This window comes from Schistocerca americana, chromosome X (genome assembly GCF_021461395.2).
Source record: "Schistocerca americana isolate TAMUIC-IGC-003095 chromosome X, iqSchAmer2.1, whole genome shotgun sequence".
Lineage (NCBI taxonomy): Eukaryota > Metazoa > Arthropoda > Insecta > Orthoptera > Acrididae > Schistocerca > Schistocerca americana.
The window spans coordinates 784,886,418-784,910,818 of record NC_060130.1 but is presented as its reverse complement, the minus strand read 5'-3'; the positions used below and the strand labels follow the sequence as shown (position 1 = coordinate 784,910,818).

The 24,401-nt window shown below is 42.1% G+C and overlaps 1 protein-coding gene across 1 annotated transcript in view; it reads left to right on the top strand.

The window, feature by feature from the left end:
- The window catches only part of LOC124556319 (mucin-6-like), a 310,887-nt gene that overhangs the window by 168,400 nt on the left and 118,086 nt on the right, over positions 1 to 24,401 (top strand). The window contains exon 2 of the mRNA XM_047130291.1: positions 6,582 to 7,195. Within this exon, the coding sequence (XP_046986247.1) occupies positions 6,582 to 7,195 (614 nt within the window). The remainder of the gene's footprint in view (positions 1 to 6,581; positions 7,196 to 24,401) is intronic.

The window sequence follows — 24,401 nt, the reverse complement described above, 5'->3', positions numbered from 1 at the left end:
CGTAGGGGGAGACCAAGAGATGAATACACTAAGCAGATTCAGAAGGATGTAGGTTGCAGTAGGTACTGGGAGATGAAAGAGCTTGCACAGGATAGAGTAGCATGGAGAGCTGCATCAAACCAGTCTCAGGACTGAAGACCACAACAACAACAACAGCAATTTGTCACCAATAGTGTAGTTGTACAGCAGTGACCGTGACTCTTAAGCTCTTCTGAACACTACTGCAGTAGTACTGGGTGACTCATGGTACCACATTTTATTTTTGTCGGATGTTTTATGTTGAAAAATTTGTTGTTGCTCAGCACCAGCTGCTTGCACACAAGAAGTGTGCTCTGAAGTTCTTTCGTATATGCAAGCATACTGATTAATTTCTCTTCTTATGACTTGATACAATGATGTTGCACATAGACCATGACCCTTAGATATTATTTCGGCACATTTAGGAAGTTCACGTGTCATGAACCAAGCCTTTGCGTAATGTATGGCAATAAATTATGAAATGCTCCTCTCCCATTACCTCTCGTCAAGTCGCAAATGATATATCTTCTCTTTTCATACAGTAGCCAACCTAGAACAAATCGTTGGCGTAAATATACTTGAAGATAACGTCTTGAGTCTGAGCTATTTTTTTATACTGTCTGCTAAGGCTCATCACTTGCTGCTTCTGCTAAATTGCTGTGATGTTACCTTCTTTTTATACATGCACTTCTCAGGTTTTTGGGACTGTTTTTGTGTGACTGCTTGTAAAATAAATATACAGTATATTACCTGATTTAAAATTTGTAATATCTGCATTTATGTGAAAATATATTAATTTCTGCTTAAGTTTACTTTTGTTGTTGTTTGCCGTGGTTTTCACGTTATCACATCAAAATCACTGTTTACACAAGGTGCATTGCTATGACGTGTGCTGTGCACTCATCTGTTTCGCCACTTGTTTACCACAATATCAGTCTTTCGAAATGCATTGTGACACAAGAGTTTGTAATTGTTTGTAGGTGTGTGTGAGTGTGTGTGTGCCCGATTGCACGAGTGGCAGAGTTGTACGTGGTTACCGGCTGAAAAGTATGCCTACCCTGCGTGAAACTCATTCAAGTCCCTCCAAATGGTCCCTTCCGCAAAAAACATGTGATATTTTACTCTAATTTTCCGCATTTGCAAACCTGAAATGCAATTCTACCAATAACTGCTGACAACAACTTTCGTCTGCAGAAAATGTAAAACAGAGAAAAATGACCATTTCTTTTACGCGTCTCAGAGTAGACCACAGTAGTCCACAAGGTCAACGATCGACTCCTCAAGTTTGCATGCAGAGCACAGCAGAGCTCCAGTAAATTATTGAATGTTATTGAATATTAGCTCTTTAAGCTAGTCAGCACTATGATTATAAATGTATTGGCGCCTGACTGAGTAATGGGAATTCCCGTTCTGTTGCCTCGTCAATCAGTTCCACTCATCTGCATCGTGCTATCTCCCTCCCGGTGGTTACTTCTTCTTTTAGTTTTCGTCATCTGAATACCACATTAATTAGGATCAGCTTGTTTCATGTGGTCTTTAACTTTGTTCAGTATTCTTTAATTCCCATACTTTGCGAACTTCTTCTCTGTGCAGTCCATGATGATTTTGCTCTATGTTTAATTATATCCCGGAAATCTACGACAGTCTGTTTTATTTGAAAGTTACCTTGTTGCAAATCCCTGTTTCCTGTATTCATTACCGTTATTTTGACCGTAACTTTTCACGAAGATTTGCACTCAAGTATTGAGAAACCCTCGTACACCGAGGCCAGCCCAGAAGTTGTGGCAGAAGTTCTGAGCGTGCATTGAGAAGTTTCCCAAAGGTCAACTCTCGAATTAGGAACGCCACCTCAGTGCTAATGAGTGATGACAAAGAAGACATCCCTGTCCATGCAGTGTTGGCTGTATCTTACGCAGAAATTTATCGAATGCCTGACGCTTGTCTCATTGACAAGTTTGTTCTCTTATCTCACGCTGAATATAAATAATAAGCCTTCTCGTGTATAATCCTAGAACGTTCTGAACTTGATTAGCGTCTTAAGTCATCTAATACATAACTGTTTTGTTCTGTATTTGTAGATGCCGTGGACATCTTGAGTGTCACCTGAAACTCCTGCACTGTTTTGTGCCAAAATCACATTAGAAAACCGCGAAGCGCTCCTAGATTTTTTTTATGTCGATGTTATTGATAGCAGACCGTGCGTCCAAACAATTGCACAATACCGCACGTCAGTTAAAACGGTCACATGATTATATCTTATTTTAGTGCTATTTATCAGCGTGTTTGATTAGGCATATTACTCTGTTTATCATTTTCCTGTCCCTCTTATTTATTTACTTCGACGAACGCTGTAAGTTTATCGCGTGTCTAGAAAGCCATATATGGTGGCTAAGCCATATGAGGTTTTCGTTGTAGAGGATATGCTGATAAGTGAGTCTCTTAACAAGTGGCTTTCCAACAAAATGGGTGCGGTTGTTTGGGACACTACTGATAACTCTACTCCACAGCACAAATCCTACACTGTTGGAGAAACTACATTACAATTATTATCCATCTTTTTTCAGTTCTCCTCTTCACTCGAACCCTGAATCATCAACGTATAACACGACCTTTCTTAAGGCTGTATCTGACATCATGGGCCAGAACGGCGACGGCTTATTGTAGGCAGTCATTTGTGATATTTCAGGTTAAATATTTCCCTAAATGACCTCTTTTTTCATCCAACACTCTTTCAAACAGCTGTATACTGCTTGAGGACAATTTTATCCCCGGGAGATCGTAAAGTGCTTGTTACGAGAGCGTACAGAATGACGCAATAACGTGTGCGATTATGACCGCTAGGTATTTACATAGACTGTTCCTAACCGACATTAGGGACTTGTTTAAAGAACCCTACGATGCCTTTATTATAAATAGTCTGAATTTGTGAATTATAACTTATAGTATAGTCATTAAGTTTAATTGTAATACTATCTCGTACATTGGCTGGTTGTGCTGATCATCACTTCATTATATTCTATAGTTTAATTCTATTACCACCATTATTAATTTCTCTCGTGCTGTAAATGTCTCTTAACCTTTCCAGTTATTTTTCTTAACAGATTGTAATAATTTTGAAGACAGCAAGAAATGCTCGATTTTTCCCTTATGCTGTCAGTTGCATAGTTTTTGACTACCCTTTTATATTTCAATATGTTTAGCAGGGAACACCCTAAGGCACTGACGCGTATCAACCACTTTAGAATTCACTGTGTACGCAATGACAAGAAACCCTAAACTGAACAAACCGCTGAATGAAAGCCGTTTACGAGCCAGATCTGAAGCAATTTCCTGTCCACACGCTATGATCCGTCTGTGCAGACATGATGTGCACAGACCTTTGCGCAGACAGATTCTTGCTTGTGGGCCGGCGTTTTATCCCGCAAGGTATTCATGAGTACTTCTGTAAACCTTTGGAAGTAAGAGGGCGGGTCGTGAGTCATGCGTGGATAGCTCACTCGCCAAAAGCATTGTCCAAAAAGGCAAAGTCGCAGGATTGAGCCCCAGTACAGAACGTAGTTTTGATCTGCCAGGAAGTTTCAAACTCCCAAATACTGCCCCAAAGCTCTTTGATACGGGTGTCATCCCTCCTACTTCGCAATTACACCCAATGCCCACCGTCCGCTGCATCAGATACTGTCTATGGTATTATTTGACTTCGATAAGGAAGCGCGTATGGTTACTGTGTGTGGCTACCCGTTCCTTAATGCAAGCTTTTGGAAACCGGAGCCGCTACTTATTCAAGTATATTCTTCGTTGTTTTGGCGAGGTCCAATACGTCTCATCCCACTCATCATCATCAGTAGCAGCAGCAGCCAGTTTTGTCGTTAAGCGATTTAGTCTCTTCAAGTACTGAGTTCAGGTACGTCTGTAACTTCTCCCATGAACAACGTTCTTTGGCGATATTCAGTATGTTAACTCCAGCAGTCTTCGCAGATGTTTGTGCCACAGTTCTGATGGTCGTCTTCTTGGGCTGTCTCTGTTTCTTGGACTCCATTCCAGCATCCCCTTTGTCCATCAGTCATTATTTCTTCTGGCAACATGGCTGACCCACTGCCATTTCATAATAGCTGTTCTCTAGGATGTTCTTGACGTCGGTAGTTGAACTTATGTCTTCAGTCATTTTTTGTTTTTTCTTGTAAATACCAGAATAGACATTTCCATGCCTAGCTGTACAGTTCTAAGTTTCCGTCTTGTATATTTATGAAGTGTGCAGGTCTCACAGCCGTAAAACAACAGTCCGCAGCTCGTGATCGTGCGGTAGCGTTCTCGCTTCCCACGCCCGGGTTCCCGGGTTCGATTCCCGGCGGGGTCAGGGATTTTTTCTGCCTCGTGATGACGGGGTGTTGTGTGATGTCCTTAGGTTAGTTAGGTTTAAGTAGTTCTAAGTTCTAGGGGACTGATGACCATAGATGTTAAGTCCCATAGTGCTCAGAGCCATTTGAACCATTTTTTTTTTTTTCGTAAGACAACAGGGGGAGGACACGACGATCAAAATATTTTTTCGTTTTACTGCCATGTTTGACCTGAAGATAGCTGAATTTCTTCCAAATGCTTGCCATACTAGATTGATAGGTCAAAACATTTCAGACGCTAGGTCTCCAGTCATATGAACTTCCTTTGGAAGTCAAATATGCTATTGATAACTTGAAATAGGCCACTGTTTTCGGTTATGATGAGTTGTCTGTTGTTATTGTGAAGTTTTCTGGCAAGGAAACTTAAGGGCAAATCTTTACATTGTCCATTGACCGAGCATCCATCGCAGCCTCTGGAGAAAAACATTGATAATACTGTTCCACAAGAAAGGAAGCATTCTCCATATAAAAACTATAATCCCATAAGCCTAATCTGCGTCTTGCACAAAGTTTTGCCAGAATATTTTTAAATTTTTTCAGTCACATCCTTGACGCAGTTCAAGCAATTGAGCAGACTGGTTTAAATGGCTCTGAGCACTATGGGACTTAACATCTGAGGTCATCAGTCCCCTAGAACTTAGAACTACTTAAACCTAACTAACCTAAGGACATCACACACATCCATGTCCGAGGCAGGATTCGAACCTGCGACCGTAGCAGTCGCACGGTTCCGGACTGAAGCGCCTAGAACCGCTTGGCCACCGCGGCCGGCTGAGCAGACTGGATTCCGCAGCAGTATTGTCACACTACACTTTTTTCCGGGAAGCGATTAGCAGAGCAACCGTATACTGGCTGCCACTATGTATAGCTTTTGTAGAGTTTGAAAAGGCTTTTTATTAAGTAAGCCATCCTGCTATAGTGCAAGCCATGGCTAAGCAAGGAGTTGAGGTGACCTATATTAAAATCCTGCACCGTATACACGAAACTTCTATAGCTTTTGTTGGTGTCAGGGAACCAGCTCAGGACTTTCCAGTTCACAGAGGAGTGAAACAAGGCGGTCTCATCTCTCCCAAGCTGTTCTCCGCCGTGATGGAAATGCCAAAACTGAACTAGGAAAAAGAAGGAATTAGACCCAGCAGTAAGAGACTTGACAACCTGAGATTTGCAGATGACATTGTGCTATTGGCAAATGATTCTGAAGAGCTACAGACGCTGATATCGAATCTCGTCTCGGAATGTCAGGCAAAGGACCTGAACATAAATTTTTACAAGACCCCATTTCAGTACTCACACCAAAGGATAATTTTTGGCACTACCACGAATCCAGCTCAGGTAAATCACATGGAAGTCAGATAGGCTGACCACTCGGCTATGGAATCACTCCAATGAGGATGACGCATCATAACTTTATTTGCGCTCTTGATCATACCCACACGCTTGGTCTTCTATGAATAGTATTTAACACTGTTTCTTCAACGAGTACTGGACCACTTATACAGCTATGCTTGGCTACGCTCATCCAGAAACAAACTGCAACAGAAACCATAGTTAAGATAGTAATAGTATTGTTCTCTACCGGTACCATTAAAAATGTGACCCTTCGTTACTATCAAGTTCCTAAGGGCTCCATAACTCAGTCGGTAAAATCGGAATCCTAGTAGGATCGCTTTGTTGCCGATCTGTCAGTCGGTTTGTTAAGACCTATTTTTCTCAGAAACGGCTAGATGTATCAAGTTTATATTTTTGTCAAATACGAAGGTCTACAGTCCCTGGCGGTGTAAAATGTTTAAGCTTTTAAGTCAATGCAATCAAAAGATACGGCAGTTTATGACACATATTTTGATACTTGCAAACTCACTCATTAAAACCCTTAGATGAACCATCTACATACATAATTAAATTTGTACATAATTCACAGAACGCGAGTCTTACACGCATTTGTTCAGATTTTGTTCCTTTTCCTACTAGAGGCGGCACTCTAAAACTTCATGTATTGATTCCTGTATATTTTCACTCTAAGCCGATACAGAAAGACTAGACAGGCACGAATACACCTCCCCATAACCCCTTTCATAATAACATATCCCACTGTCTAGATTCTTCTTGTGAAGTATTCATCTATCTGCTTGCAGCAGTCTGATTGACGCATGTTGTTTTCTTTTGTTACAGGCCAGCTGACAGGGACAGCGAAAGCACCAACGAGGACAGAAGCGTCAGCTAGTGGGCCTGGTGATAACGTCCAGGTAACCATTTCACAACATGCATTCGGCACACAAACATCGATCGGAGGCGCCATCCATAAGACGGCGATGCAGTCTTCCGAGTTTCAAGGTCGACTCTACGAGGAGATAGCCAACGACGTAGAGAGTGGCCCAGATGGACACTCGATGACGACTCGTGCAGTGGGCCAAGTGCCCGGCTCCTCCGGGACAGTCGTCCACACTGTCAAGGAGATAGATCTCGAAGGACTCGACGTCCCATCCAATGATGTGGCCGTGAGTGCTGAGAGCAGCGACACGACCAGCCGGAACTACTACCAACACATCCAGCCGACGCGCACGCAGGAGTCGAGCGGAGAGGCGCACGCGGCGCTGAGCTCGACGGCTGAGCCGCAGCCGGGGGAAGCCCCGGGGGCTCCCAGGGGGAGGTCGCTGCCCCTGCTGGAGCCCCGCCAGGCTTCTGCAGCCGGCCCAGCGACTGCTAGCGGCGACCAGAGGAAGACCAACCCCGACATCCAGGACATCATTACCGGCATCGTCAAACTGCTCAACGGAAACGTCAAGGTAACACATTGGCTCACTTATTGTGCACGTACAGTATAGCAGGAAGAGGACACGATAAATTTACAAGTGATTTGGGAGTATACAGGGAGAAAAGTTTAATACACAGAACTGCCAACCTCGACAGCAACATTGATTCTAATCCGGTTGGGCATCAAGTCGAACTGAACTTGGACGACAGAAATGAGTACGTTGTTCCATGCATCGTAAACTCTATACCAGAGTTCATTAATCGTACTGATTCATGAGTAGTAGTGTGCCAGTCTCTCGGAATCTTACGACGATATGTTTTCAATGGATGAGAAGTATGGGGAACGTAGTGGTCAGGCAACAGTCGAACACCCTCTCTGTATCAAGTCAGGTTAGGGTAGCATCTTCAAAAGGTGGTCTTGCATTATCTTGTTGAAAGATAACATCACTGAGACCTCGAAGATAGGGTATTACCATCGACCTTTGTACATCAGAAATATAACGTCTGCTGTCCAGATTACCGACTGCGCAAAAAATGGTTCAAATGGCTCTGAGCACTATGGGACTTAACTTCTGAGGTCATCAGTCCCCTAGAACTTAGAACTACTTAAACCTAACTAACCTAAGGACATCACACACATCCATGCCCGAGGCAGGATTCGAACCTGCGACCGTAGCGGTCGCGCGGTTCGAGATTGAAGCGCCTAGAACCGCTCGGCGACTTCGGCCGGCCCGACTGTGCAAATCAGCAGTGATAGTACCGTGTACCCAATGGTACTCAGGGCAGGTTTAAGGGCTCAGTGACACAACCCATCGCTTGGGGTGCCAAGCTGTGAGGGGCGTTCAAGTGCAAGGTTTGTAAACAGTGTGTAATCAATTAGTAACGAAAACTGGCATGGTTAGAAGTCTACAAGGAAAAAGGGGGGAAGGGGCACCAAATGGCAAGCAGTTTGTGTGAAAAATATTCTCGAACCGGCTCTGTTGTTACCCAATAGAATCATGCCTGATGCTTTAACTGAATGACAAAGACGAATGCCATATGGCAACGTTCGTTCTCCGCGAAGCCTCCCCATATATTTACGTCGATCTTGATGCTGTATACTGAACTTTGAATCTGAAAGGATGGTATGGATCTCTTCCTTTGTCCACTTTTCCCATTGCACAAACAGCTAATGCGCTTCTCTTCACTGCCGCTTCGAGGGAAGCCACAATGATCGCAGAGCAGAAAGTTGGAAAGTTGTGGTAAGATCTTATGGGACCAAACTGCTGAGGTCATCGGTGCCTAAGCTTACACACTACTTAATTTAACTTAAACGAACTTACGCTAAGGACAACACACTCACCCATGCCCGAGGGAGGACTCGAACCTCCGACGGAGGGAGCCGCGCAGACCATGACAAGGCGCCCATAGACCGCGCGGCTACCGCGCGTGGCCAAGCGGAGCAGAAAGGCCGTGGTGCTACAGACATTATCGTTGCCCATGTGGACACTTGTACTGCTGTAAAGAAAGTCCGTTTCCTGACAAAAGGTACATATCGTGGCTGTACAATCCTGCACAGGCGAGCAGTCTGTCCTCTCGGACGTTAGTCGCGTTAGACCACCGAGATGTGGGATCTCGACAAATGCGGGCAGTAATATTATGCAATGATAACTGCAGTCTCGATATGTCACGATCCTATCGCTGTAGAATTCCGACACATACTGGTGGACGGTTCTCCATCTTATATGAGGCATAACTTTATCTTCTTACAAATAAACATTCAAATGCGATTTATCAATAAGAAACCCATTCCATAATCTTTCTTTATATACAGAATGTGAAGTATTGTGGAAAATAATATTCAGGATTGAGAAAAATATGATTCTCCAGATCTGATATAAAACTTCTTTATAATACTTGTATAGTCTTTGTTGGAGTCTGTGATAAAAATCGTCACATATTTTACAGCTAAATAATTTAACTGTAGGCAGGCAGAAAACATTTTATAATATTTTTCATTTCTTTCCTGTACAGAAGTTTTACTTGCTCACCAATCAACTTTCGTGTGTTCTTATTGCCCCTGTAGACAAATTGGAGAACACTATTAAGTACAACGCAGTAGCTGTTTTGTAACGTACCTCGTAATTTACACAAAATAGACATGATTGGCATAGAGTACAATGGAGCGTCTTAGAAATACTCTTTGTTGGCGTTTAAGACATTTAGAGAGTCTTCCACAGGGTAAAACACATAGTCCATTCTGTAGTTATGAATCGTAGCTTCTAGTCTGGTAGTACTATCTTCTTTAGCCGAGGAAGATGTAAAAGTTTCTCGTAGATGCATATCTGGGTACTTTATAAAATCTGTAATATGATTACCAATAACTCTGTTCACTTCTGGACTTGTGATATGACATTTAAATTTGTTATGTATTTTTCTTCTGCAATTGGACCTCATTTACATTAAATAATCTTATCGTTACGTTCAATAATATTACTGTTCCCTAGTAGTCTTCTTCCTATAGACAGAGATAGTGGTTTGGTTTGAAATTATTTTGTTAAAAAAAAAATCCAAGCAAAATCTTGTGTTAAATCCACATCCTTAAAGAAATTGTCGTCTACACAAAGTTGTGGCAATACTCCAGGCATATGAACCATTGCAACATTTATTTCAACGCCGGAAAATCCCACTTTAGGTAGTGGATTTTTATGTGTCCTTGAAATGGTTTCCAGTGCTTCCATGCCATTTTTTTCCCCAATATGCCTCTTAATTCTGGATAATTGCTCCCATGTATACTGCTTTTTGTTAAGGGTATCCGTAAATCAGTATAATATTACTTAAGTGATAACTGAAAGAATTCTGACATGTGGGTGCAGGCAGCGAACTACAACTGTTATGTAAAGAAGGGTTTATGTGGTAATGTAATCAAACATTCTCCACAACTTCTCGCTACCGCCTCGAGTCGTGACTAGGTTATTGGAGTATGCAAGTTGCCACTTTCTGATATGTTTCAGTTAGATTCTGAATTATGTACTATTTCCACATCGAAAAGCACTTGTTAACAGATGATACGAAGCTGTGCATTACAGGCCTAAATGTCTAAGCAATAGTATGCTGTGGAGGATAAAATATTGTTTTTAACCCTGTGGAAGATCGTCTACATCAACAAACGGCTGTAATCATAGGTGTCATATTGAGAGTTGACCTATCTAGATATTTTACTTCTCAATATAGAACACTGATGTGCGGTGCCTTATTGTAATATACACTGGGCAAAAAAATTAAAGTATCACTTTTTCGAAACCCCGTATTGTCTTCCACTTCCTACTGTTTGAAATTTGGATCCAAGGAGCCTACAATCTTCCTCTGCAATGGCGCAAAAACGTGGCGCCCTGCGACGTCAGCCTTGGGCTACATCTACATCTACGTGATTACTCTGCTACTCACAATATAGTGCCTGTCAGAGGGTTCAATGAACCACGTTCATGCTGTCTCTACTGTTCCACTCTCTAACGGCAAGCGGGAAAAACGAACACACAAATTTTTCTGTGCGAGCCCTGATTTCTCTTATTTTATCGTGATGATCATTTCTCCCTATGTAGTTGGGTGCCAACAGAATGTTTTCGTAATCTGAGGAGAAAACTGGTGATTGAAATTTCATGAGAAGATCCCGTACCAACGATAACGCCTTTGTTTTAATGATTGCCACTCCAGTTCACGTATCATGTCTGTGGCACTACCTCTTCTATTTCGCGATAATACAAAACGAGCTGCCCTTCTTTGTACTTTTTCTATGTTATCCGTCAGTCCCACCCGATGCGGATCCCATACCGCACAGCAGTACTCCAGAATAGGGCGGACAAGCGTAGTGTAAGCAGTCTCTTTGGTAGACCTGTTGCATCTTCTAAGTGTTCTACCAATGAATCGCAGTCTTTGGTTTACTCTACCCACAATACTATCTATGTGATCATTCCAGTTGAGGTTATTTGTAATTGTAATCCCTAAGTATTTAGTTGAATTTACAGCTTTCAGATTTGTGTGACTTATCGCGTAATCGAAATTTAGCTGATTTCTTTTAGTACTCATGTGAATAACTTCACACTTTTCTTTATTCAGGGTCAACTGCCACTTTTCGCACCATACAGATATCGTATCTAAATCATTTTGCAAGTCGTTTTGATCATCTGATGACTTTACAAGACGGTAAATGACAGCATCATCTGCAAACAATCTAAGACGGCTACTCAGATTGTCTCCTATGTCTTTAATACAGATCAGGAACAATAGAGGGCCTATAACACTTACTTGTGGAACGCCGGATATTACTTCTGTTTTACCCGATGACTTTCCGTCTATTACTGCGAACTGTGACCTTTCTGACAAGAAATAACGAATCCAGTCGCACAACTGAGGCGATACTTCGTAGGCATGCAGTTTGATTAGAAGTCGCTTGTGAGGAACGGTGTCGAAAGCCTTCTGGAAATCTGAAAATATAGAATCAATTTGACATCCCCTGTCGATAGCACTTATTACTTCATGAGTATAAAGAGCTAGTTGTGTTTCACAAGAACGATATTTTCTGAATCTGTGCTGTTTATATGTCGATAAATCGTTTCCTTCGAGGTACTTCACAATGTTCTAATACAGAATATGTTCTAAAACCTTACTGAAAATCGACGTTAGTGATATAGGCCTGTAATTCAGCGGATTACTCCTACTTCCCTTTTTGGGTATTGTTGTGACTTGAGCAATTTTCCAGTCTTTAGGTACGTATCTTTCTGCGAGCGAGTGGTTGCATATAATTGCTAAATATGGAGCTATTTTATCAGCATACTCTGAGAGGAACCTGACTGGTGTACAATCTGGACCGGAGGCCTTGCCTTTATTAAGTGATTTAAGCTGCTTTGTTACACCGAGGATATCTACTTCTATGTTTCTCATCTTGGCAGTTGTTCTTGATTGGAATTCAGGAATATTTACTTCGTCTTCTTTGGTGAAGGAGTTTCGGAAAACCGTGTTTAATACCTCTGCTTTAGTGGCACTGTCATCAGTGACTTCACCGTTGTTATCGCGCAGTGAAGGTGTTGATTGTGTCTTGCCACTGGTGTGCTTTATGTATGACCAGAATCTCTTTGGGTTTTCTGCCAGATTTCGAGACAGAATTTCGTTGTGGAAATCATTAAAAGCATCTCGCATTGAACTTCTGTAAAACGTTGCCAATCTTGGGGATTTTGGGTTCTTTTAAATTTGGCATGCTTTTTTCGTTGCTTCTGCAACAACGATCTGACCCGTTTTGTATACCATGGGGGATCAGTACCATCACTTATTAATTTACGTGGTATTTATCTCTCAATTGCTGTTGGTACTATCTCTTTGAAAACATTCCACAACAGCGAAGCTTCAAACAGCAAGGTGTCGGCAGGTGCGAAAATACACCACAGTTTAGAAGTTGATGTGACCTTTAAGGTAGGTTAATGATGTCACATTGGCACCAAATGTCACCTAAATTCTGCCCGAAGGAACCGTGAACGTGTCACACAGTGGGAAGGAGGTCACACCTCCTTTTATACACATTTGACCCCTTCTTAGGGCACTTCTGCGGTGGAGGCCAGAACCGCGACACCCAGCGTAGAAATCACGTGGTTCTCTTACCTCTGGCCGAGGCCACATTCAGACGCACCACCGCTCAGAATCGATGCGGAAAGGCCTCAGGGGATGGCATAAAGAGAGTCAATGAAACCACTCCTTCGTTTGGGGCGTTAGTTCCCACAGATTTCGCTGTCGAAAACGACAGTTTACAATGCTATGAGCAACAAGACGACGTTCTTGACTATGTTCGACACTGCTACCAACTCCTGGGCGTTTCAACACTACTGTAAAGACAACGTGGGACTGCAACACCGTTGAAAGTGATCTGAGATTCTGAAGTATATTGCGACAGCAATTTTAGCTGTGGTATAAGATTGGCACCACTAGGGACCGTTCAAAACTATTCACTGTATAGTGACTTGCGAGGTATGTGTTTAAGTGTAGATGTAGACTGTTTTCAGAGAATCCTGTTGTCTTCTGGAGGGTTGCAGCACCAGTAGGCTGTTGCGAAATGCACGAGGAATTGCAAACGATAGACGATTCGTGCAGGGATTTACTGTTGACCCTGAAAGTAAATAAATGTGACTGTTGCACATAAATAGGTGAAGAGATCCATTACCGTTCGATTACCGTACTGGCAATAGTCCAGCAATAAACAGTAACTACCATATAATACCTAGGAGTTACAGTCGGGACTGCAGTCTGGAGAATGCAATTTGTAGGAAAATCAGATGCCATGCTGAGGTTTGTTGGAAGAATCTTCAGGAAATGTAATTCATCCACAAAAGAAGTGGTTTATAAAACAGTTGTAAGACCGATTCTTTTTGAGTGTTTCTCATCACTCTAGGAACTTTTATCAGGTTGGATTAATAAAAGAGGTGGAGGAGATTCAACGAAGAGGGGCAAGTTACCACACAGGATCGTTCTGAAAATGTTCAGCTAACTCCAGTGGTAGACATTAAAAGAGAGGCGATTTATTTTTCCCGTTGTAATATCAGGCTTTATTGTCAGTGACAGGCTGTGGACTCGAGACAACGTTATATCTAACGGGCTGCTGCTCTTACGTCGTGATAGGATTCCAAGAAAATCACCAAAAATATTATGCTGCTCTACATCGAAACCACACAGTTTTCTCGTTGTGATACCTGTCTACATAGCCAGTGACATGTTGGAGATGAAGACATATTTCTATCGAAAGGATAGGTACTGTTACACTGTGACTGGATTCCAAAAGAATTACCTAGAATATAACACTACCCTACATTGGAACGAAACACTTTTCTCGTTGTCATAGTTGTATTGGAAATTTGTGGTAAGTACTATGGGACCAAACTGCTGAGGTCATCGGTCCCTAGGCTTACACACTACTGGATCTAACTTAAACTAACTTACGCTAAGGACAACACACACACACACACACACCCGTGCCCGACGGAGGACGCGAACCTCCGACGGGGGTGGGGAGCCGCGCGATGTCATAGTTATCTACATAGCCAATGTTGGGGTGGAAATGACTTTCTATCTAATGGAATTCTACTCTCACATTGTGATGGGATTGGAAGAGTATCAATAGGAATATTACGTTACACTACATCGAAAAACGAAACACTTAATATGCACGTAATACCAGTTATGAAGGCGGGATGAGAAACCAGCCTGGGAATTGTAAATGCAGATGTTAGAAAGTAGACAAAACAATACTCTCAGGCTAACCTTTGTACCAAACAAATCGTCAAAAGTCCGCGCACACAGGAAATGGGTTTGTTTATAAAATAACTTTTTTTTCTATTATCAGTAGCGATTTTCTTTTTTAAATGAGGACGACATAGTAATGGCAGGTGCATTATACATCAAATTACATGCTGCATAGGTCAAAAAATGATGTAAGAATATACTGTCAAATAAGCCTACACTATAATTTAGAAGCAATTCCTTAGGTGATAGAAACTGTGTTATATTCTCTTTTGGAGCACGTCGTGTAGGATGCTGCGTTGAAATATGGAGGCAAAAAAATACGCCCCCTCTGGTCGGGGGTGCTGGGGTTGAAGTTTGTGAGATAAGACGGACTTGGCGCTGGCGTTGTCTGGGTGCCGCAAATGCGAGGCGGCCCGAGCACGTCAGGGGAGGAATGCACGGTTGGCTGCTTGCTCTGGGGCGGCGGACAGCTCGCTTCGTCTGGCAACCGCCTGCCATCTGTGTGCTCTGTAACAACGTATTTTGAAATATGGAAACGCTCCTTTAAACATTTTTAGGTTATTTTAAGCACCCCCACACCTCCACAGCGTAACTGACATGTAGCATTGGCGTAGGATGTTTGAAAAAAATGGCTATACATACACCCTTAAAAGGTGCGATTTGTTACCTTGTCCCAAAACGTTCCGAAATGTTTTAAATGAATACTGCACGCAACATACAACTGTTAAACAAGTTATCACAATTGGTACTTTTTATTTTACACTTAGTACAGTGTTGGTGACACATTGGGTGACCTATCAATAGCGTGTTTTTAACGTATTACTGCTACACACATGTCCGTGAGGGTTCCAGAAAAATTCCTAAATGTTTTAATTAAATAGGCCATGCAATATGAAAGCTAAGTTACTTGGGTCCGTTTTTTTAATTACGCTGTGCTAGGTCTACTATAACGTCGTAGCACAGTTCACGGAGGCAGCCATTTTTGATCGTGACGCAATAGTTCCGCCATTTTATATCATAAATTATACTAATTGGGTAATAAATATCAATGAGAAGAATAACAAAGTATAGTAACAAGGAATATGGTCTGGGCAAACATCTGGCAAACATAAATTATTCTAATTAATATAAGAAAGGTGATAAATTCTAGCAATAAAAACAAGGAAGACCTTCTATGCAAGACGCCACAACCTGCAGCTGAAAACCCTGCCATTTATACCTTATACTGTCGACAGAATTTGGGGGGCGGGGAGGGGGGGACGAAGGGGTTGTGTGAACGCGAGGGGTCATAAGACGTCCCAGACCCTCATGACGTAAATGTAGTAGGGATGGAAATCCAGGGAGGTGGCTTTGGCCATCTGCTCCAACGACCATGTATCTCATTTGAAAGACATTCTGTCACTGATGATGCATTCAAAATATTACTCTTACGAAATGAGATACGTATGGTTAACATCTCCGCAAAGTTTTGTAGTTATTTCTGTCCTGTGACAGGTGATTTATTTTTTTACTGATTATTACTATTCATGAATATTTCTCACGTACCTGACCCATAATTGTTACGTTCAGTGTTAAAAAAGCTCTAGCTTTAGGATATGTAATGTTTAAGAAGCGGTGTTTGCTACAGTATTATTGGGGAGATTAAAATTACGAAATTAAAAAAATAAATACGCGTAAACCCGGTATTGAACTCTCGAAGATTCTAGCGCAAAAGTATACCTACTGCCTTACTTGGGCAATATAACTATTTATTGCATCAGCGTATTTCTCGAACATTTGGTTGCAGTTTTGTCATTTTTCCATTAGTTGACATCCATTTTCTACCGAAAATATACACCGGACAAAATTATGTTTCAGACATTTTTGTACTGTCTGTATGCAAGGAACCGCGCAGTGGCGTCCGAGTGTGCGAATTTTGGTTCACGTCCAATGTGTATCACCTCTAGAAAATACAGCTAGAACATTCCCGAGACTAGAACAGAGCACCTTGTATTCTACCTAAGATGGTTGCTATGCCTGCTCTCAGACAGTTTTCATCCACGAAGCCGCCCTGTTAATCAGAATACCTGACCCGTCAGATAGAGCTAGACGCCCTCAATCAGCATCTGTCCGATTTCGATTCTCTATCGATTAACCGTTGTCAATACGGATGTAGACTCCATCCGCCTGTTTTAGAGCCTCGTGTTTAGAAGGATCTCTTGCACATTACTGTAAGCACCACATAATTCCGTTATAAAGCTCGAGATGCTGTCTACACAGCGTATACGGACTGAACTTTCTCAAATAAATGTTAAAATACATCTGACCCTCTTGACCGAAACTTCTAACAAACGCCTCTATCGCTCCCACCTCAATGAACCACGGACGTCGCAGAGATAGGGTGCCTTCCGTACGTTAACAATACGGATGACTATACAGTAGGTGCAACAACAATGGAGAGGTATCTGTGAAGAGACAGACAAACCTGTGGTTTCTGAAGAGGGGTAGCAGCCTTTTTAGTAGTTGCAGGGGCAACGGTCTTAATGAATGACTGATCTGACCTTGTAACATTAACCAAAACGACCTAGCTGTTCTGGTTCTGCAACGGCTGAAAGCAAGGGGAAACCACAGCCATTATTTTTCCCGAGCGCATGCAGCTCTACCTCATGATTTTAAAAAAAAATAGTTCCCCATTGGGATCTCTAGGTGGGGACTACTCAGGAGGACGTCATCAGGAGAAACAAAGCTGGCTTTCTGCTGGTCGGAGCCTGAGTTGTTGGATCCCTTAATCGGGTAGATAGGTTAGAAATTTTTTTAAATGTAAATGGGTAAGTTCAAGTTATAGTGGGAATTAATGAAGGTCACTTACAGTATGAATAGGACTTCTGGTCAGGTGAGTTCAGGGATATAAATGCAAAATTAAATGGAGGTTACGCAGGAGTAGGTCTAATAATGAATAAGAAAATAGGAATGCGTGTAAGCTACTACGACCAGCCTAGTGAACGCATTATCATAGCGAAAAAGGCCAAAACCCCACATGCACTACAGTCGCACAAGTTTACATGCTAATTAGCTCCACGGATGATGAAGAGATTGAAAGAACGTATGGTGAGATGAAAGAAATTATTCAGATAGTTAAGGAAGAGGAAAACTTAACTGTGATGGAGGACTGAAACTTGTTAGTAGGAAGAGAAGGAAAAATAGTATGAAAATATGAAATTTGGGAAAGGAATGAAAGAGGAAGCCTGGTAGAATTTAATCGTCATTTACACTTGGTTTAAGAATCATGAAAGAAAATTGTGTATGTGGAACAAACCTGGAGACACTGTAATATTTCAGATTGATTACATAATGGGAAGACAGTTATATCGGAACAAGATTTTGAACTGTAAGACATTTCCGAGGGCAGATATGGGCTCTGACAACAATTTATGTGTAATGAACTGTAGATTAAAACAGAAGTAATTGCGAAAAGCTAGGAAATTAAGGAGATGAGACGTGGATAAGATGAAACAACTAGAAGCTGTTGGGAGATTGAGTGAAAGAGAGGAAAGGAACACAAGAGAAGACTAATGGGTAGCTTTGAGAGATGAAACTGTGAAGGAAACAGAGGACCAAATAGTTAAATGTACAGGGCTTAGTAGAAATCATTGAATGTCACAAGAGATATTTAATTTAACTGGTGAAAGGAAAAAACATAAAAATGCAGGAAATGAAGCAGGCTAAAGGGAATACAGACGGCTAAGAAATAAGACTGACAGAAAGTGCAAAATATCTAAGCCGGAAAGCCTAGGTTATAGAAGTGTGTATAACTAGGGGAAAAATAGATATCGCGGAAAGAAAAATGAATGGCATCTTTGGAGAAGTAGATATATTAATATCAAGAACTTAAGATTGCAAGCGAGTTCCAAGCAAAGAAGGGAAAGCTGAGAGATGGAAGGAAAATCTAGAGGGGCTACACAAGGAAAATGCCAACAGCCATGCCGCAGTGGTAACACCGGTTGCCGTCAGGTCACCGAAGTTAAGCGCTGTCCGGCTTGGCTTGCACTTGGATGGATGACCGTCCAGGTCTGCCGAACGCTGTTGACAAGCGGGAGCAACTCAGCCCTTGTGAGGCCAATTGAGAAGCTACTTGACTGAGAAGTAGCGGCTGCGATTGCGAAAACTGACAGCGGCCGGCGAATCTATGTGCTGACCACATGCCCCTACGTATCCGCATCCAGTGGCGCCATCGGCTGAGGACGACACGGCAGGCGGTCGATATGGTTGGGCCTTCCGACGCATGTTCGGACGGACTTAAGTTTTACACAAGGGAAATGAAGTTGAAGATAATATTATAGAAATGAAAGAGGAAATACAGGTAGATGATATGGGGGATATGATACTGCGAGAAGAATTTGACGGAGCTCTGAATGACCTACGTCGAAACAAGGTCCCTAGAGTAGACAACAGTCCTTCAGAACTACTGATATCCTTAGGAGAGCCAGCCAAGACGAAACATTCACCCGGTTAGCAAGATGAATGAAACAGGCGAAATGCCCCCATACTTCAAGAAGAATATAATAATTCTAATTCCAAAGACAGCGAGTGCTCACAAGTGAGATTATTACCGAGTTATCAATTTAATAGGGCATGGCTGCAAAATAGTGTCATGAATTTTTTACAGAAGAGTCGATAAACTGGTTGAAGGCGACCTCGAGGAAAATCAATTTGAATTTCAGAGAAATGCAGCAACACACAAGGCAGTACTGACTTTTCTTAGAAGGTAGTTTAAGGAAAGGTAAAGCTACGTTTACAGCATTTGTAAACTTCTATGTCTACATCCACATCTACATGACTACTCTGCAATGTAAAGGTAACTGCCTGGCAGAGAGTTCATCGAATCACCTTGAAGCTATTTCTGTACCGCTGCACTCTCAAACAGCGCGCTGGGGAAACTAACACTTAAATCTTCCCATCTGAGCTCTGATTTCTCTTTATTACACTGAACATGTCTCCCTATGTAGGCGGGTGCCAACAATATATTTTCGCATTCACTGGACTTAGAGAAAGCTTTTGACAATGTTGATTGGAATACTCTCTTCGAAATTCTGAAGGCAACGGGCTAAAATATAGGGTGCGGAAGGTTTCTTGTACAGAAACCACAGTGCAGTTATAAGAGTCGAATGACATGAAAGACAAGCAATGGTTAAGAAGCGAGTGAGAAAGGTTTGTAGCCTATCCCCGATGTTATTCAATATGTGCATTTAGCAACCAGTAAGGGAAACCTACGAGAATTTCGACGTTTGCCGATAACCATGTAATTCTGTCGGAGACAGAAAATAACTTGGAAGTGCAGCTGAACGGAATGAATCGTGTCTTGATAGGAGGATATTAGTTGAAATATAACAAAAGCAAAACAAGATCGGATTAAATCAGTCGATACCAATGGAATTAGATTAGGAAATATGAAAATAAAAGTAATAAATGAATTTTGCTATTAGGGCAGTAAAATAATTGAGGGGGCCGAAGCAGAGAAGATACAAAACGTAGATTGGCAATGCCAAGAAAAGAGTTTCTGAAGAAAAGAAATTTGTTAACATCGAATATAAATTTAAGTGTTGGAATGTCTTTTCTGAACGTATTAGCCTGGAGTGCAGCCTTGGACGGAAGTGAAACGTGAACGATAAGCAGTTCAGAGAAGAAGAGAATAGAAGCTGCCGAAATAGGGAGCTACAGAAGAATGTTGAAGATTGCATTAGATTAGGATATATCGCGTAACCAATGAGCAGGCACTGAATGGAACTGAACAGAAAAGACGTTTCTGGCACAACTTGACTACAAGAAGGGATCGGTTGACAGGGCACATTCGGAGACATAAAGGAGTTATCAATTTAGTACTGGAGGGAAGTCTGGGGGGTAAAAATTGTAGCGGGAGACCAAGCAATGCGTACAGCAAGCAGAGTCAGATGGAAGTAAGTTGCAGTAGTTATTCAGAGGTGAGACGCTTGCACAACGTAAAGTAGCGTGGAGAGCTGCATCGCCGGCCGGTGTGGCCGTGCGGTTCTAGGCTCTTCAGTTTGGAACCGCGTGACCGCTACGGTCGCAGGTTCGAATCCTGCCTCGGGCATGGATGTGTGTGATGTCCTTAGGTTAGTTAGGTTTAAGTAGTTCTAAATTCTAGGGGACTGATGACCTCAGATGTTGAGTCCCATAGTGCTCAGAGGCATTTGAACCATTTAGAGCTGCATCAAATCAGTCGTCGGACTGAAGGTCAAAATAACATCTATCGCTCCCTTTACCCGTGACATCAATGAACAAAATTCATGTATGTATTGCGCAAGTGCCCATTGCATAAGAAATAATTTTCTACTCAAATACTGGGAATATAATCACTTAGCATAGTATCTAATCAAAGATCTATCTTCTGGCGGTTAGTACAACATTGGAGATTCAGTGTTTAATACCATGAAACGTAATTCTTCTATTACATCTAAAATGCAATCCCAAACCGTCATCATAGTCGACTCCACAATCAAATACGCACATTAAAATATTTGAAAACTGTATGAGATGCTTCCAGCTGCTACATGAGTGCACGCTATTCTTCTCCATCTACATCTAAAACTACATGACTATTCTGCAGTTCACAGTTAAGTGCTTGGCAGAGGGTTCTTCAAACCACCTTCACAGAATACTTATTTACCGTTTTATTCTCTAACAGAGCATGGGAAAAGTGAACACTTAAATCTTGCTGCAAGAGCTTTGATTTCTCCTGTTTTATTACTACAGGTTGGCGACAATAAAATATTTAGGCATCAGAGGAAAAAGTTGGTAGTCGAAACGCGTTTGTTTCAATTATTACCACCCCAACTCGCTTTTCATATCCGTAATACTCTCTCCTCTATTCCGCGATAGTACAAAACGAGCTGCCCTATTCGGACTTTTTCGAGGTCTTCCGTCAAACATGTCCGGTAAAGATCCCATACCGCACAGTGATACTCTAACAGACGAGGGACAACGTAGTGTAGCAGTCTCTTTAGCAGATATGCTGCATCTTCTAAGTATTCTGCAAATAAAACGCGGTTTTCTGTGTTCCTCCCTCACAACATTATCTGTGTGATCGTTCAAGTTTAAGTTATTTATAATGGTAATAACGAGGTATTTTGTTGAACTGACAGCCTTTAAATTTGTGTGGTTTACCGTGTAATTGAAATTTAACGGATTTCTTTTCGTTCTCATATGGACGACCTCACAATTTTTCTTATTCAGAGACAATTGCCACTTTTCGCACCAAATAGATATCGTGTCTAAGTCATTTTGTAATTGGTTTTGATCTTCAATTGACTTTATTAGACGGTAAATGAAAGCATAATCCGCAAAGAAAAGAAAAAAACAATCTAAGAAGACTGCTCAGATTGTCTCCTAAATCGTTTATATAGATTACAAACAGCAGAGCCTATAACACTTCCTAGCGGAACGTCAAATCTCACTTCTGTTTTACTCGAGGATTTTCCGTCGATTGCTACGTACTGTGAGCTTCTTGACAGGAAATCACGAATCCAATCGCACAACTGAAGTGATACTCCATAGGCACGCAATCTGATTACCAGTGTCTCGTGAGGAACGCTGTGAAAGGCTTCTGGAAATCTAGAAATGTATAATCTATTTCAGATCACCTATCGATAACACTTATTACATCGTGCGTATAATAGAACGACATTTTGTGAATCCATGCTGACTATATGTCAATAGACCGTTCCCTTCGAGGTAATTCATAAAGTTCGAACACAGTAAATGTTTCAAAATCCTACTGCAAATCGACGTCATGATATGAGTCTGTAATTTATCGGATTACTCCGACTTCCATTCTTGAGTATTTGTGTGACTTTCGCAACTCTCAAGTCCTTTGGTACGGTTATTTCGTTGATTGTTTATGACTGCTAAGAATGTGACTATTGAATCAGCATACACTGAAAGCAACCTAATTGGTCTTCTGTCTCAACCGGAAGACTTGCCCTTATGAAGTGATTTAAGCTTCTTCACTACACCGAGGATATCTACTTCTAAGTTACTAATGATTCGAATTCTGGAATATTTACTGTGTCTTCTTTGGTGAAAGACTTTCGAAAAACTGTTTAACAACTCTGCTCTAGCGGCGCTAAATCGGTAATACTACCACTGGTGTCGCGGAGTAAATGTATTGATTGTGTATTGCCACTGGTGTACTTTACGTATGACCAGAATCGCTTTGGATTTTAAGATTTCGAGACAGAGTTTCTTTGTGAAAGCTACTAGAAGCATCTCACATTGACGTCCGAGCCGGCCGGGGTGGCCGAGCGGTTCTAGGCGCTACAGTCTGGAACCGCGCGACCGCTACGGTCGCAGGTTCGAATCCTGCCTCGGGCATGGATGTGTGTGATGCCCTTAGGTTAGTTAGGTTTAAGTAGTTCTAATTTCTAGGGGACTGATGACCTCAGAACTTAAGTCCCATAGTGCACAGAGTCATTTGAACCATTTTTGACGTCCGCACTTAGTTTCCGCCTTCAGTAAAACATCACCATTCTTGGTGTTTTTGTGTTCTTCTAAATTTGGCATACTTTTTTCGTTGCTCCTGCAACAGTGTTCTGACCTGTTTTGTGTATTATGAGGTATCAATAAGCTCTTTCATTAATTTATGTAATATAAACCTCTCAGTTGCCTTAGATACTATTTCTCTGAATTGTCTTCGCTTACATAGTTACCTGGGAACGAGTGGAAGCTGTCTCTTAAGGCGTCAACCGAGTTTGATTTTGTGGTCACTACGCCCTGTATCCTTCATGGTGCTCCCAATTTGGTCAGGATTAGTTGTTCCTAAGAGGCCAAGTACGTTTTCGCGACCACTTACACTTCGAGTGGGTTCCTGAACTAACTGCTCAAAACAATGTTCGGAGAAAGCTTTTAGCACTATTATTGACGATGTTTTATACCTACCACTGGATGTGAACATGTATAATGGGCGATCAAAAAGTTTGCGTTGGAAGGCCGTAAAGTCCAGAATCGGTATGCGAGTCAGGCAAAATCGCCGTGAGCATTGAGGCAATCATCTCACCGAGGCACCCAGTTGAAGATACCAGTTTGGTAAGATACCGTGTCCTGCAGAGTGAAGAAGTCTGTAACTGCCCGCTGCACATCTTCATCCGACAGGGATCGCCGACCCTTCAAGACCTCTTTTAAGGGACCGCAGGCGTGATAATCGTGTGGTGAGGGCTTAAGACTATGGGGCGAGTGCTCGAGTGTGTCCCACTTGAGTTGGCGTAACTTATGCGTTACGATATTTGCGATATGGAGACGTTAGTAGTCGTGAAGCAGCTGCATTGAACTTAGCGCACCATTACACAACTGTGGTTTCGACAGACATGATCTCCCACACACGTTCTTCACTCTCCTATGGAGGTCTGTCGGTGTTTGTGCCGCGCGAGGTAGCCGCGAGGTCTTAGGCACCTTGCCGTCGTTCGCGTGGCTGCCCTCGTTTGAGGTCCGAGTCCTCCCTCGTGCATGGGTGTGTGTGTTGTCTTTAGTGTAAGTTAGTTTAAGTTAAATTACGTGTGTGTTGTCTTTAGTGTAAGTTAGTTTAAGTTAAATTACGTAGTGTGGAAGCCTATGGACCAATGACCTCAGCAGTTTGGTCCCATAGAAACTTACCACAAATTTCCACATTTTCGATGTCGTTCGTGAACCAAGAAAAGAACAAGAGCACGTTGGTCCTGTTTGGGTACATTTGGTAATAACGCGGTCATAGTTCACGTTTCCGTATTTACTGCACGTCGGAAAGGCACGGATGACACACTAATCATTGCCTATATGTCGGTACTTATATATCAGCATCGGAGTGGCGCTACGTTGCATAAACACAGCAGCAGCGTCCTCAAACTGAAACTTTTTGAGCGCCCCTTACCTTATCGCCAGCAGATTGAGAGTAGATCGAAGACACCATCAACTATAGTTGTATGAGTGGAGTACCTATTTGATACGATG